At 48.8% G+C, this 15,998-nt stretch overlaps 1 protein-coding gene across 1 annotated transcript in view; it reads right to left on the bottom strand.

The window, feature by feature from the left end:
* LOC145339312 (equilibrative nucleoside transporter 1-like) overlaps positions 1-15,998 on the bottom strand; it is an 82,786-nt gene that overhangs the window by 47,816 nt on the left and 18,972 nt on the right. Inside the window, exons 4-6 of the mRNA XM_080183738.1 lie at positions 12,385-12,519; positions 7,160-7,257; positions 6,601-6,697 (exon numbers count right to left, since the gene is read on the bottom strand). Coding sequence (XP_080039864.1) covers positions 6,601-6,697; positions 7,160-7,257; positions 12,385-12,519 — 330 coding nt within the window. The remainder of the gene's footprint in view (positions 1-6,600; positions 6,698-7,159; positions 7,258-12,384; positions 12,520-15,998) is intronic.

Here is a 15,998-nt window from a genome sequence, read left to right as displayed (position 1 = left end):
TGGACACTTTTGTATCTCTCCCCTCTGACCTTAAACCTATGTCCTCTAGTTTTAGACTCCCCTACCTTTGGGGAAAAGATATTGACTATCTAGCTGATCTGTGCCCCTCATTATTTTATAGACCTCTATAAGATCACCCCTCTACGCTCCAGAGAAAAAAGTCCCAGTCTATCCAGCCTCTCCTTATAACTCAATCCATCAAATCCCAGTAGCATCCTAGTAAATCTTTTCTGCACTCTTTCTAATTTAATAATATCCTTTTTATAATAGGGTGACCAGAACAAAGAACAAAGAACAACACAGCACAGGAAACAGGCCCTTGGGCCCTACAAGCCCACGCCGCCCATTTTAACACTCAGTGAGTGCCTCATTCCAATCCTCCTCCTACCTACCACTTTTGTCTACGCCTCTTGGACTCCGCAATTAAAGGGATGCAAATTTAGGGAATTATACGTGCGCCAGATTAAGGGAGATCCAATTTAGGGACAATTCATTAACACCAATCAGCCTATGAGCACATTTTTGGGGTGCGGGAGGAAACCGGAGCACCCGGAGAAAACCCACGCAAACACGGGGAGAATGTGCAAACTCCCACAGACACCGACCCAAGTCGGAGATCCGACCCGGGTCCCTGTAACTGCACAGCAAACAGTGATAGTCACTGAGCTGTCGTGTTGCCCGTCAGTTGGTCCAGTTTAAGCGTACACTAACGACGTGAAGCACTAGGCAACTCTCGAAGCAACATCCAAGAGCAGCCCTCGCACGACCCACCGTGTGTATGCCCCTTGTTGGACAACAAGGCGGACCGAATCACCTGTGGGTGTAAAAAAAGAGACACCAATAAACATACACGGCTGAAACAGACATTAACGGAAGATCCCCAGTAGCTCCAATGTAAGAGACAGGTGAGCCACAAAATATGTTGGACATCCCATAGGAATCTATTGATTCCCAGGAACGTCCTGAGGCTCTTGATCCTTAACTAGAACATTCTTTTGTATCCCTCCATCTGTAGTCCGCTCATGTGCCTATCTAGGTAAGCCTTAAACAACTCTAGCATGCCTGCCTCCATCACCCTACATGGCAGTGCATTCCAGGCCCCCACAACCCTCTGTGTGAAAAACCTCCCTCTAACATCTGAATTATACCTCACCCATCTAACCCTAAGCCCGTGGCCCCTCGTGATTTTTGTATCCAACCTGGGAAAAAGCTTCCCACTGTTCACTCTATCTATACCCTTCATAATCTTATACACCTCTATTAGATCTCCCCTTATTCTCCGTCTTTCCAGGGAGAACAGCCCCAGTTTGCTCAATCTGTCCTCATACCTAAGTCCTTCTATACCAGGCAGCATCCTGGTAAACCTCCTCTGCACTCTCTCCAGGGTCTCCACGTCCTTCTGGTAGTATGGCAACCAGAACTGGACTCCAAATGTGGTCTATACAACTGCAACATCAGACTCCAGTTTTTATACTCTATACCCCTTCCTATAAAGGCTAACATACCATTGGCCATCTTCACCACACTCTCCACCTGTACTGCCACCTTCAAGGACTTGTGTACTTGCACCCCCAGGTCCCTCTGCATTTCTATACTCTTAATAGGCCTACCATTTATCGTGTAACTCCCCCCTACGTTCTTTCTTCTGAAATGCATCACCTCGCGTTTATCTGGATTAAATTCCATCTGCCATTTCTCTGCCCAATATACCAGGCAGTCTATATCCCGCTGTATTGCCTGACACTGCTTCTCACTATCAGCAAGTCCAGCCATCTTCGTACCATCTGCAAACTTGCTGATCACACCACTTACTCCTTCTTCCAAGTCATTTATGTATATTACAAATAACAAAGGTCCCAGTACTGAGCCCTGAGGCATACCACTGGTAACAGACCTCCAGCTAGAGAAGGACCCTTCCACTACTACTTTCTGTCTCCTATTACCAAGCCAGTTCTTAATCCATCTAGATACCTGTCCTTGTATCCCATGAGCCTTAACCTTTTCCACCAACCTATCATGAGGGACTTTGTCAAACGCCTGAAATCCATGTAGACGACATCCACGGCTCGTCCTTCGTCGACCGTTTTTGTCACCTCCTCAAAAAATTCTGCCAGATTCGTAAGGACTAGGGGGCACAGCCTCAAGATAAAGGGGGGGCGGTTTAGAACGGAGTTGAGGAGGAATTTCTTCACTCAAAGGGTGGTGAATCTCTGGAATTCTCTGCCCGTTGAAGTGGTGGAGGCTACCTCGCTAAATATTTTTAAGACGCGGGTTGATGGGTTTTTGATAAGAGAGGGGATTAAGGGTTATGGGGAGAGGGCGGGAAAGTGGAACTGAGCCATGACAGATCAGCCATGATCTTATTGAATGGCGGGGCAGGCTCGAAGGGCTAGATGGCCTACTCCTGCTCCTATTTCTTATGTTCTTATGTTCTTATGTAAGGCAAGACTTCCCCTTAACAAATCCATGCTGCCTATCACTAATCAAATTGCCACACTCTAAATGCTTATACATCCTATCCCTAAGAATCCTTTCCAACAACTTCCCTACCACTGACATCAAACTCACCGGCCTATAATTACCCGGGTTATCCCTGCTACCCTTTTTAAACAACGGTACCGCATTTGCTATCCTCCAGTCCTCTGGGACCTCACCTGTGTCCAAGGAAGAGACAAAGGTTTGCGTCAGAGGCCCAGCAATTTCATCCCTCATCTTCCTAAGCAGCCTGGGATAAATGCCATCAGGCCCCAGAGATTTATCAGTTTTAATATTATGTAAAAACCCTAACACTTCCTCCCTCGTAATAGATACTTCCTCAACTCCCTCCAAGACAGTACCTGACAACAGGTCCCTCTCCCTCATGAATACTGACGCAAAGTATTCATTCAGGATCTCCCCCATTCCCTTGGATTCTAGGCATAGTTCCCCTCCTCTGTCCCTAAGAGGACCAATTTTTCCTCTAACTGCCCTTTTATTCCTGGCATAGGAGTAAAATGCTTTTGGAGTTTCCTTAATCCTGTCTGCCAAGACTATTTCATGCCCCCTTTTTGCCCTTCTAACTCCCCGTTTAAGCTCTCTCCCACTCTCTCTATATTCCTCCAATGCTCTCTCTGTTCCCAGTTGCTTAGACCTAACATACGCCTCTCTTTTCCTCCTGACCAAGTCCTCAATCTCCCTAGTTATCCACGGCTCCCTGATCCTACCTTTCCCATCCCTCCTCTTAACTGACACATGTCTTTCTTGCACCCATTTCAGCTGTCCCTTAAAAGACTCCCACAGGCCGAACGTGGACTTACCCTCAAACAACCTCTCCCAATCAGTATCTATAAGTTCCTGCTTAATCCGGCTGTATCGAGCCTTCCCCCAATTTAGCACCCTCCCCTTCGGACAGTGCTCATCTTTTTCCATTAGTATCCTAAAGTAGACTGAATTGTGGTCACTGTTCGCCACATGTTCCCCTACTGCAACCTCGATCACCTGACCAGGCTCATTTCCTGGAACTAGATCCAGTATAGATCCCTCTCTAGTCGGGCTAGCTACATACTGCTCCAAAGACCCTTCCAGTACATATTTTACAAATTCCTCCCCATCTGGACCCCCAGCCCTAGGCACCTTCCAATCCACCCCAGGGAGATTAAAGTCTCCCACTACAACAACCCTTTTTTTCTACACCTATCCAGAATTTCTTTACATATCCTTTCTTCCACCTCCCGCGTGCTATTTGGTGGCCTATAGTACACTCCTAGCAAAGTAATTGCTCCCTTCCTATTCCTGAACTCCATCCCAGCGACTCATTTCCTGACTCCTCGAAATTATCCTCCCTCCGCACAGCTGTAATGTGCTCCCTAACTAACAACGCCACTCCCCCTCCTCTTTTTGACCCTCCTCTGTCACGCCTAAAACACTTATATCCAGGATATACTGTACACAGTATTCCAAGTGTGGCCTTACCAATGTCTTGTACAACTTCAACAAGACGTCCCAACTCCTGTATTCAATGTTCTGACCAATGAAACCAAGCATGCTGAATGCCTTCTTCACCACTCTGTCCACCTGTGAGTCCACTTTCAAGGAGCTATGAACCTGTGCCCCTAGATCTCTTTGTTCTGTAACTCTCCCCAATGCCCTACCATTAACTGAGTAAATCCTGCCCTGGTTCCATCTACTAAAATGCATCACCTCATATTTATCTAAATTAAACTCCATCTGCCATTCGTCAGCCCACTGGCCCAATTGATCAAGATCCCATTGCAATTGGAGATAATCTTCTTCACTGTCCACTGTGCCACCAATCTTGGTGTCATCTGCAAACTTACTAACCATGTCCCCTATATTCTCATCCAAATCATTCATATAAATGACAAATAACAGTGGGCTCAGCACTGATCCCTGAGGCACACCGCTGGTCACAGGCCTCCAGTTTGAAAAACAACTCTCTACAACCACTCTCTGTCATCAGGCCAATCGTGTATCCGTTTGGCTACCTCAGAGAGTTACAGACACCAGCTGGAGGCTTCGTCAAGGGGTCATCTGGACCCTTTGCTCTTTTATTATTGTTAGAGGCTTTTTGTTGATTTTTAATTTGGGCCTAATGTACTCTCCTGGCATTTTACAAGTTTTACAACCCTTTTGAATTGTTCGGGGGTGGGGGGAGAATGATTGACAGGTCTGGTGGGAAGACTTCTTTACTTTCAGTTTTGGTTGCTGGCTAGTTAGAATATATTTGGACTCCAGGCTGAATGCAGTGTGTTTGTCTCTCTGGTATTAGAAACTCAGCTGGTTAGTTACAAGCAGGTTTTTTTGCCTTTCTGAAGTGAAAGTGTTGCTGCTGGTGGTTTTTTAGCCAGAGGCCGGCAGTGGCTCTATCTCCGCTCTGGGGTCTGCTGGAATCCCCAGGGCTGGGAAGTCAATGTTTCAATACTCTATCCAAAGGACTAACTCACAGCAGGTCCTAGAAGACCCAGCATCATGTGAACAAACTCATTTTTTGTGCTACGCCTGGGATAGGTGTATTTTTGAAAGGAGATTTATTCGGTTAGAACAGTATGTTGAGCTGTTAAGGTTTATTCAATATCATTTTTCATGTTTGTGATTGGTAGAAGGTCTTGCTAATTTTCTTTCTATGTGTTAAATGTATTCTTAAATAAACCTTGTTTGATGAAAGCTCCCTAGTGGGTCATTTGATTCATACCTGAAGCGAAACATCGGCACGGTGGCATAGTGGTTAGCACTACTGCCTCACAGCACCAGGGTCCCAAGTTCAATTCTGGCTTCGGGTCACTGCGTGTGTGGAGTCTACACATTCTCTCCGTGTCTGTATGGGTTTTCTCCCACAGTCCAAAGATGTGCGGATTAGGTTAATTGGCCTTAAATGTGTGGGGTTCTGGGAATAGGGCCTGGTGGGATTGTAGTTGGTACAGACTCAATGGGCCAAATGGCCTCCTTCTGTACTGTAGGGGTTCTATGAAATTTTCTACTCACCTGTGCCATAAGACCATAAGATATGGGAGCAGAATGAGGCCACTCGGTCCATCGAGTCTGCTCCGCCATTCAATCATGGTTGATATTTTTCTCATCCCCATTCTCCTGCCTTTTCCCCATAACTCCTGATCCCCCTATCAGTCACGAACCTATCTATCTCTGTTTTAAAGACACTCAATAACCCGGCCTCCACAGCCTTCTGCGGCAAAGAGTTCCACAGATTCCCCACTCTCTGGCCGAAGAAATTCCTCCTCATCTCTGTTTTAAAGGATCGTCCCTTTACCCTGAGGTTGTGCCCTCTGGTTCTAGTTTTTCCTACTAGTGGAAACATCTTCTCCACGTCCACTCTATCCAGGGCCTCACAGTATCCTGTAAGTTTCAATAAGATCCCCCCTCATCCTTCTAAACTCCAACGAGTACAGATCCAGAATCCTCAACCGTTCCTCATACGACAAGCTCTTCATTCCAGGGATCATTCTTGTGAACCTCCTTTGGATCCTTTCTGAGGCCAGCACATCCTTCCTGAGATACGAGGCCCAAAACTGCTCACAATATTCCAAATGGGATCTGACCAGAGCCTTGTACAGCCTCAGAAATACATCCCTGCTCTTGTATTCTACTCCTCTCAATATGAATGCTAACATTGCATTTGCCTTCCTATCTGCCGACTGAACCTACACGTTAACCTTAAGAGAATCTTGAACAATGACTCCCAAGTCCCTCTGTGTTTCTGATTTCCTAAGCATTTCCCCATCTAGAAAATAGTCTCCACCTCCATTCTTCCTTCCAAAGTGCATAACCTCACACTTTTCCACATTGTTTTCCATCTGCCACTTCTTTGCCCACTCTCCTAACCTGTCCAAGTCGTTCTGCAGCCCCCCCGCTTCCTCAGTACTGCCTGTTCCTCTACCTGCGCCAAATTCAAAGTGCAAAACTTAAGGTTAAGGCTGATTCCATAAAACATCTCGGAGTTTCTGACCTGGATTGTAACACAACAGACATTTCACCAATCTATCGCAGGCCTGGAACCCAAACTGGACACCCAAGATCTCAAACCTAAGGCCGCAAACTGAAGCCTGAGGCCTAAAGCAGAAAGACAGCTCAGTTTTACGTTCTCACCTTGTTTGCTGAGGTCGATCTTACAGATCCTCTCTTCCTCTTTCCTTTTGTCTTTCCACACGTTCTTCCCTTTGTTAAAGTAATATCGAGAAAACTCCTAAATGTGAATTGAAGAGATAAACAGGCAGGATGCAGTCTTGGCCACACTGAAAAACTTTGCTGATCTAAACCCCCACCACATAGGAACATTCTCCCCCATCAGAGTGCCCTCCCCTGTCCCCCCTCCGACCTCTCACTTCCATCTCCTCGACCTGTTTACTGCCGTCTAACTTTAGCACTCAACTTAAATGGTGTCCATGAGGTTAAAAAGCTGAGATATTCCTGGAGTGTTTAACACAGGAGAAGATTCTGTGAACTTCCCCACAAACAGCTCTCCTTCTCCATCGCCTAAACTTTCATCACAACTGAATAAAAACACTCTGAGAAAATGAGGGAAGCGCAGTGTTTAACACCAGTGAGGTGAGACTTCTGAGGGTTGAAGGTTCTCGTCCAGTTGCAGTGAGAACAGAATGATGTCTGATCCCGGTCAGAGTTACTGACTGAGGATGGGGGAACTCACCAAACGGGATAAGGCGAAGTAGGCCAGGATAGCCAGTAAGATCACTGCACAGGCGGTATTGAAATAACCAAAAGCACTTTCATTCTGTGATGAGCCACCTACAAAAGGAAAGAACATTTCAGTAACGGAGTAAACCAGCTTCGAGTTCAGCCTGTGTCCCAGCAACACCATGGACAGCATCTACTCATCCCAAACCCCATCCCAGGGATCCCACCCCAAACCCCGTCACATCCCATAACACAATCCCAATCCCCATCCCACCCCAAACCCCATCACATCCCGTAACACAATCCCAAACCCCATCCCACCCCAAACCCCGTCACATCCTGTAACACAATCCCAATCCCCATCCCACCCCAAACCCCATCACATCCCGTAACACAATCCCAATCCCCATCCCACCCCAAACCCCATCACATCCCGTAACACAATCCCAATCCCCATCCCACCCCAAACCCCATCACATCCCGTAACACAATCCCAAACCCCATCCCACCCCAAACCCCATCACATCCCGTAACACAATCCCAAACCCCATCCCAGGGATCCCACCCCAAACCCCGTCACATCCCGTAACACAATCCCAATCCATATCCCACCCCAAACCCCGTCACATCCTGTAACACAATCCCAATCCCCATCCCACCCCAAACCCCGTCACATCCCGTAACACAATCCCAATCCCCATCCCACCCCAAACCCCGTCACATCCTGTAACACAATCCCAATCCCCATCCCACCCCAAACCCCGTCACATCCCGTAACACAATCCCAATCCCCATCCCAGGGATCCCACCCCAAACCCCGTCACATCCTGTAACACAATCCCAATCCCCATCCCACCCCAAACCCCATCACATCCCGTAACACAATCCCAATCCCCATCCCAGGGATCCCACCCCAAACCCCGTCACATCCCGTAACACAATCCCAAACCCCATCCCACCCCAAACCCCGTCACATCCCGTAACACAATCCCAATCCCCATCCCACCCCAAACCCCGTCACATCCCGTAACACAATCCCAAACCCCATCCCACCCCAAACCCCATCACATCCCGTAACACAATCCCAAACCCCATCCCACCCCAAACCCCGTCACATCCTGTAACACAATCCCAATCCCCATCCCACCCCAAACCCCGTCACATCCCGTAACACAATCCCAATCCCCATCCCACCCCAAACCCCGTCACATCCCGTAACACAATCCCAAACCCCATCCCAGGGATCCCACCCCAAACCCCGTCACATCCTGTAACACAATCCCAAACCCCATCCCACCCCAAACCCCGTCACATCCCGTAACACAATCCCAATCCCCATCCCACCCCAAACCCCGTCACATCCCACAACACAATCCCAAACCCCATCCCACCCCAAACCCCGTCACATCCCATAACACAATCCCAATCCCATCCCACCCCAAACCCCGTCACATCCCGTAACACAATCCCAAACCCCATCCCACCCCAAACCCCATCACATCCCGTAACACAATCCCAAACCCCATCCCACCCCAAACCCCGTCACATCCCGTAACACAATCCCAAACCCCATCCGAGGGATCCAGCAACACAATCCCAAACTCCAACCCACCCTCTGTCCCCATCCTAAACCCCATCCCATGGGGTTAGATACAGAGTAAAGCTCCCTCTACACTGTCCCCCATCAAACACTCCCAGGACAGGTACAGCACGGGGTTAGATACAGAGTAAAGCTCCCTCTACACTGTCCCCATCAAACACTCCCAGGACAGGTACAGCACGGGGTTAGATACAGAGTAAAGCTCCCTCTACACCGTCCCCCCATCAAACACTCCCAGGACAGGTACAGCACAGGGTTAGATACAGAGTAAAGCTCCCTCTACACCGTCCCCCCATCAAACACTCCCAGGACAGGTACAGCACGGGGTTAGATACAGAGTAAAGCTCCCTCTACACTTTCCCATCAAACACTCCCAGGACAGGTACAGCATGGGGTTAGATACAGAGTAAAGCTCCCTCTACACTGTCCCCCCATCAAACACTCCCAGGGCAGGTACAGCACGGGGTTAGATACAGAGTAAAGCTCCCTCTACACTGTCCCCGCATCAAACACTCCCAGGACAGGTACAGCACAGGGTTAGATACAGAGTAAAGCTCCCTCTACACTGTCCCCCCCATCAAACACTCCCAGGACGGCTACAGCACGGGGTTAGATACAGAGTAAAGCTCCCTCTACACTGTCCCCATCAAACACTCCCAGGACAGGTACAGCACAGGGTTAGATACAGAGTAAAGCTCCCTCTACACTGTCCCCGCCATCAAACACTCCCAGGACAGGTACAGCACAGGGTTAGATACAGAGTAAAGCTCCCTCTACACTGTCCCCCCCATCAAACACTCCCAGGACAGGTACAGCACGGGGTTAGATACAGAGTAAAGCTCCCTCTACACTGTCCCCCCATCAAACACTCCCAGGACAGGTACAGCACGGGGTTAGATACAGAGTAAAGCTCCCTCTACACTGTCCCCCCATCAAACACTCCCAGGACAGGTACAGCACGGGGTTAGATACAGAGTAAAGCTCCCTCTACACTGTCCCCCCATCAAACACTCCCAGGACAGGTACAGCACGGGGTTAGATACAGAGTAAAGCTCCATCTACACTGTCCCCATCAAACACTCCCAGGACAGGTACAGCACGGGGTTAGATACAGAGTAAAGCTCCCTCTACACTGTCCCCCATCAAACACTCCCAGGACAGGTACAGCACGGGGTTAGATACAGAGTAAAGCTCCCTCTACACTGTACCCCCATCAAACATCCCAGGACAGGTACAGCACGGGGTTAGATACAGAGTAAAGCTCCCTCTACACTGTCCCCCATCAAACACTCCCTGGACAGGTACAGCACGGGGTTAGATACAGAGTAAAGCTCCCTCTACACTGTCCCCCCCATCAAACACTCCCAGGACAGGTACAGCACGGGGTTAGATACAGAGTAAAGCTCCCTCTACACTGTCCCCCCATCAAACACTCCCAGGACAGGTACAGCACGGGGTTAGATACAGAGTAAAGCTCCCTCTACACTGTCCCCCCATCAAACAATCCCAGGACAGGTACAGCACGGGGTTAGATACAGAGTAAAGCTCCCTCTACACTGTCCCCCATCAAACACTCCCAGGACAGGTACAGCACGGGGTTAGATACAGAGTAAAGCTCCCTCTACACTGTACCCCCATCAAACATCCCAGGACAGGTACAGCACGGGGTTAGATACAGAGTAAAGCTCCCTCTACACTGTCCCCCCATCAAACACTCCCTGGACAGGTACAGCACGGGGTTAGATACAGAGTAAAGCTCCCTCTACACTGTCCCCATCAAACACTCCCAGGACAGGTACAGCACGGGGTTAGATACAGAGTAAAGCTCCCTCTACACTGTCCCCCCATCAAACACTCCCAGGACAGGTACAGCACGGGGTTAGATACAGAGTAAAGCTCCCTCTACACTGTCCCCATCAAACACTCCCAGGACAGGTACAGCACGGGGTTAGATACAGAGTATAGCTCCCTCTACACTGTCCCCATCAAACACTCCCAGGACAGGTACAGCACGGGGTTAGATACAGAGTAAAGCTCCCTCTACACTGTCCCCATCAAACACTCCCAGGACAGGTACAGCACGGGGTTAGATACAGAGTAAAGCTCCCTCTACACTGTCCCTCCATCAAACACTCCCAGGACAGGTACAGCACGGGGTTAGATACAGAGTAAAGCTCCCTCTACACTGTCCCCCCATCAAACAATCCCAGGACAGGTACAGCACGGGGTTAGATACAGAGTAAAGCTCCCTCTACACTGTCCCCCATCAAACACTCCCAGGACAGGTACAGCACGGGGTTAGATACAGAGTAAAGCTCCCTCTACACTGTACCCCCATCAAACATCCCAGGACAGGTACAGCACGGGGTTAGATACAGAGTAAAGCTCCCTCTACACTGTCCCCCCATCAAACACTCCCTGGACAGGTACAGCACGGGGTTAGATACAGAGTAAAGCTCCCTCTACACTGTCCCCATCAAACACTCCCAGGACAGGTACAGCACGGGGTTAGATACAGAGTAAAGCTCCCTCTACACTGTCCCCCCATCAAACACTCCCAGGACAGGTACAGCACGGGGTTAGATACAGAGTAAAGCTCCCTCTACACTGTCCCCATCAAACACTCCCAGGACAGGTACAGCACGGGGTTAGATACAGAGTATAGCTCCCTCTACACTGTCCCCATCAAACACTCCCAGGACAGGTACAGCACGGGGTTAGATACAGAGTAAAGCTCCCTCTACACTGTCCCCATCAAACACTCCCAGGACAGGTACAGCACGGGGTTAGATACAGAGTAAAGCTCCCTCTACACTGTCCCTCCATCAAACACTCCCAGGACAGGTACAGCACGGGGTTAGATACAGAGTAAAGCTCCCTCTACACTGTCCCCCCATCAAACATCCCAGGACAGGTACAGCACGGGGTTAGATACAGAGTAAAGCTCCCTCTACACTGTCCCCCCATCAAACACTCCCTGGACAGGTACAGCACGGGGTTAGATACAGAGTAAAGCTCCCTCTACACTGTCCCCATCAAACACTCCCAGGACAGGTACAGCACGGGGTTAGATACAGAGTAAAGCTCCCTCTACACTGTCCCCCCATCAAACACTCCCAGGACAGGTACAGCACGGGGTTAGATACAGAGTAAAGCTCCCTCTACACTGTCCCCATCAAACACTCCCAGGACAGGTACAGCACGGGGTTAGATACAGAGTATAGCTCCCTCTACACTGTCCCCATCAAACACTCCCAGGACAGGTACAGCACGGGGTTAGATACAGAGTAAAGCTCCCTCTACACTGTCCCCATCAAACACTCCCAGGACAGGTACAGCACGGGGTTAGATACAGAGTAAAGCTCCCTCTACACTGTCCCTCCATCAAACACTCCCAGGACAGGTACAGCACGGGGTTAGATACAGAGTAAAGCTCCCTCTACACTGTCCCCCCATCAAACACTCCCAAGATATGGTCGTCTTGAAATGGCCACCAGCCCCTTTGTGGAATATTTGGACTGTCTTTTCTGACGAGCTTTGCTGTTCCTGTGAGGGTTTTGCTCTGTGATTGGCAGAGGTGTTTCTCGGTGAGTTTGAGAGTTTCTGATTCCGCAGTGTTTCATTTTGATATTTCTTACTTGTGATAGCGCAGATCATGGCCAGTGCTGCAAAGGTTCCTGCCAATCCTTGGCCACTCATGATCGGGGTGGTGTAGGCAGTGGGCAGTAATCCAGCTAATCCAAAAATACTGCCCTGGAGAACTGCCCCAAAACCTGGGAGTCAAACAGAGAGAGAAGAAACCTGGTGAAGGAAATCTGCAGGCACTGGCCTCATTGGCTAACTGTTCTTGCCACTCGAAGATTCACTTCTAACTCTGCCCATCTTCCATCTTCCTCTGCCTCAAATATCTACCCATTGTTTCACAATCCATATCACGGTTTCTGCCTACACCACTTCCTACATAAGAACATAAGAAATAGGAGCAGGAGTAGGCCATCTAGCCCTTCGAGCCTGCCCCGCCATTCAATAAGATCATGGCTGATCTGTCGTGGCTCAGTTCCACTTTCCCGCCTTCTCCCCTTAATTCCCCTGTCTATCAGAAACCTATCTACCCGTGACTTAAATATATTTAGTGAGGCAGCCTCCACCACTTCAACGGGCAGAGAATTCCAGAGATTCACCACCCTTTGAGTGAAGAAGTTCCTCCTCAACTCCGTTCTAAACCGCCCCCCCTTTATCTTGAGGCTGTGCCCTCTAGTCCTACTATCTTTTCTGAGCGGGAAGAATCTCTCTACCTCTATCCTATCCATCCCCTTCATCATCTTACACGTCTCTATAAGATCCCCCCTCATCCTTCTAAACTCCAACGAGTACAGACCCAGTCTATTTAGTCTCTCTTCATAGTCCAACCCCCTCATCTCAGGTATCAGCCGAGTGAACCTCCTCTGCACTCCCTCCAAGGCCAAAATATCCTTGCACAAGTGCGGCAACCAAAACTGCACACAGTACTCCAGCTGCGGCCTCACCAATGCCCTATACAGCTGCAGCAAGACCTCCCTACTTTTATATTCAATCCCCCTCGCTATGAAGGCCAATAAAGGACTTCCTGTGGTAACGCATTCCCTGCTCTGTGTAAAGTTTATTGAATCCACTCTGTCTCCTCACTCCCAGGTTCAGCAGATTGGACCTCTGCTGAGTGGGATTTAACATAGAACATAGAACATTACAGCGCAGAACAGGCCCTTCGGCCCACGATGTTGCGCCGACCAGTTAAAAAGCAATGACCCTCTAACCTAAACCAAACCCTTTCCATCCATAAACCTATCCACGGATCTCTTAAACGCCCCCAAATTAGGCGCATTTACAACTGCAGCAGGCAGGGCATTCCAATCCCTCACCACCCTCTGGGTAAAGAACCTACCCCTGACATCCGTCCTGTAGCTACCCCCCCTTAATTTAAAGCTATGCCCCCTTGTGCTAGCTTTCTCCATCCGAGGAAAAAGGCTATCACCATCCACCCTATCTAAACCTCTAATCATCTTATATGTTTCAATAAGATCCCCTCTTAGCCGCCTTCTTTCTAACGAAAACAACCTCAAATCCCTCAGTCTCTCCTCATAGGACCTCCCCTCCATACCAGGCAACATCCTGGTAAACCTCCTCTGCACCCTCTCCAAAGCCTCCACATCCTTCCTGTAATGTGGGGACCAGAACTGCACACAATACTCCAAGTGCGGCCACACCAGAGTTGTGTACAGTTGCAACATGACGCTGCGGCTCCTAAATTCAATCCCCCTACTAATAAACGCCAAGACACCGTATGCCTTCTTAACAACCTTATCTACTTGATTCCCAACTTTCAGGGATCTATGTACACATACACCTAGATCCCTCTGTTCATCAACACTATTCAGAGTCCTCCCGTTAGCCCTATACTCTACACATCTGTTATTCCTACCAAAGTGAATTACCTCACACTTCTCCACATTAAACTCCATCCGCCACCTCTCGGCCCAGCTCTGCAACTTGTCCAAGTCTCCCTGCAAACTATGACACCCTTCCTCACTATCTACCACACCTCCGACTTTGGTGTCATCAGCAAATTTACTGATCCACCCAACTATACCCTCATCCAGATCATTAATAAAAATTACAAACAGCAGTGGCCCCAAAACAGATCCCTGAGGCACACCACTTGTAACCGAACTCCATGACGAATATTTACCATCAACCACCACCCTCTGTCTCCTATCTGCTAGCCAATTCCTGATCCAATTACCTAAATCACCCTCAATCCCATACATCTGCATTTTCTGCAGAAGCCTACCATGGTGAACCTTATCAAACGCCTTACTAAAATCCATACATACCACGTCCACTGCCTTACCCCCATCCACCTCTTTGGTCACTTTCTCAAAAAACTCAATAAGGTTAGTAAGGCACGACCTACCCGCTACAAAACCATGCTGACTATCTCCAATCAATTCATTACTCTCCAAATAACTATAAATCCTATCCCTAATAATTTTTTCTAAAACTTTACCCACAACAGAAGTAAGACTCACCAGTCTATAATTCCCGGGGAAATCTCTGTTCCCCTTCTTAAACAATGGGACAACATTCGCTATCCTCCAATCCTCCGGGACTACACCAGAGGCCAACGACGACCTGAAGATCAGAGCTAGAGGCTCTGCAATCGCCTCTCTTGCCTCCCAGAGAATCCTAGGGTAAATCCCATCCGGACCAGGGGTCTTATCTATTTTCAAACCCTCAAGAATATCCAGCACATCCCCCTTATCAACTGCAATACTGTCTATTTTACACCCCTGCAACCCAATGTCCTCCTCAGCTATATTCATGTCCCCCTGCGTGAATACCGAAGAGAAATATTGGTTCAATGCCTCTCCAATCTCTTCCGGTTCCACACATAACTTCCCTCTGCTGTCTATAACTGGCCCTAATCTTGCCCTAACCAACCTTCTGTTCTTGACATACCTATAGAACGCCTAAGGATTCTCCTTAATCCTATCAGCCTAAGTCTTCTCATGTCCTCTTTTAGCCCTTCTTAACTCACTCTTCAACTCCCTCCTAGCCAATCTAAAGCTTTCTTGTGCACTATCTGAGCCCTCAAGTCTCATCCAAACATAAGCCTCCTTTTTCTTTTTAACCAACGAATCAACTTTTTTAGTGCACCAAAAACGGTGGTGAGTTCAGTGAAGGGGGTTCAGGACGGAATGCTGAGAACCTCTTTCCCCTCGGGAGGGAATCTAGAACTCGGGGACACTGCCTCAGAATGAGAATTTGAGGTGGGGAATTCCTCCTCTCAGTGGGTGGTTATGTTTGGAATTCTCTCTCCCAGAGGGGAGTGGGAACTGGGTTACTGAACAATCAGAGGGAGAGAGGTGGAGTTTTGATTGAGAATGGAGAGATGGGTTTACGGGGGGGGGCAGGCGGGAGAGGATCACATCAGATCAGTTATCATCTTACACACCAGCACAGCAAGCTTGGTGGATGGAATGGCCTTCCTTGGCCTCTCTGTTCTCTCCTAATTACAGGATAAAGAGGCACAGAGGAGACCAGTCAGTTCTTTGTAAGAGCTTTCAGACAAATATATGCATTAGAGCGAAGGCCATTCAGCCCCTTGACTGTGCTCCACCAGTCAATAAGGTCACTGCTGTGGCCACCTGGTAACCTTTGACCTCCCTGTTAGCCACCTCAGCTTTAAACATGTCCATTGACCCCCCCCCCCCTC

This window comes from Carcharhinus amblyrhynchos, unplaced genomic scaffold, assembly GCF_965287045.1.
Source record: "Carcharhinus amblyrhynchos unplaced genomic scaffold, sCarAmb.v2.hapA scaffold_398, whole genome shotgun sequence".
Lineage (NCBI taxonomy): Eukaryota > Metazoa > Chordata > Chondrichthyes > Carcharhiniformes > Carcharhinidae > Carcharhinus > Carcharhinus amblyrhynchos.
The sequence above is the reverse complement of the archived record's forward strand: the minus strand, read 5'-3'. Positions and strand labels throughout refer to the sequence as shown.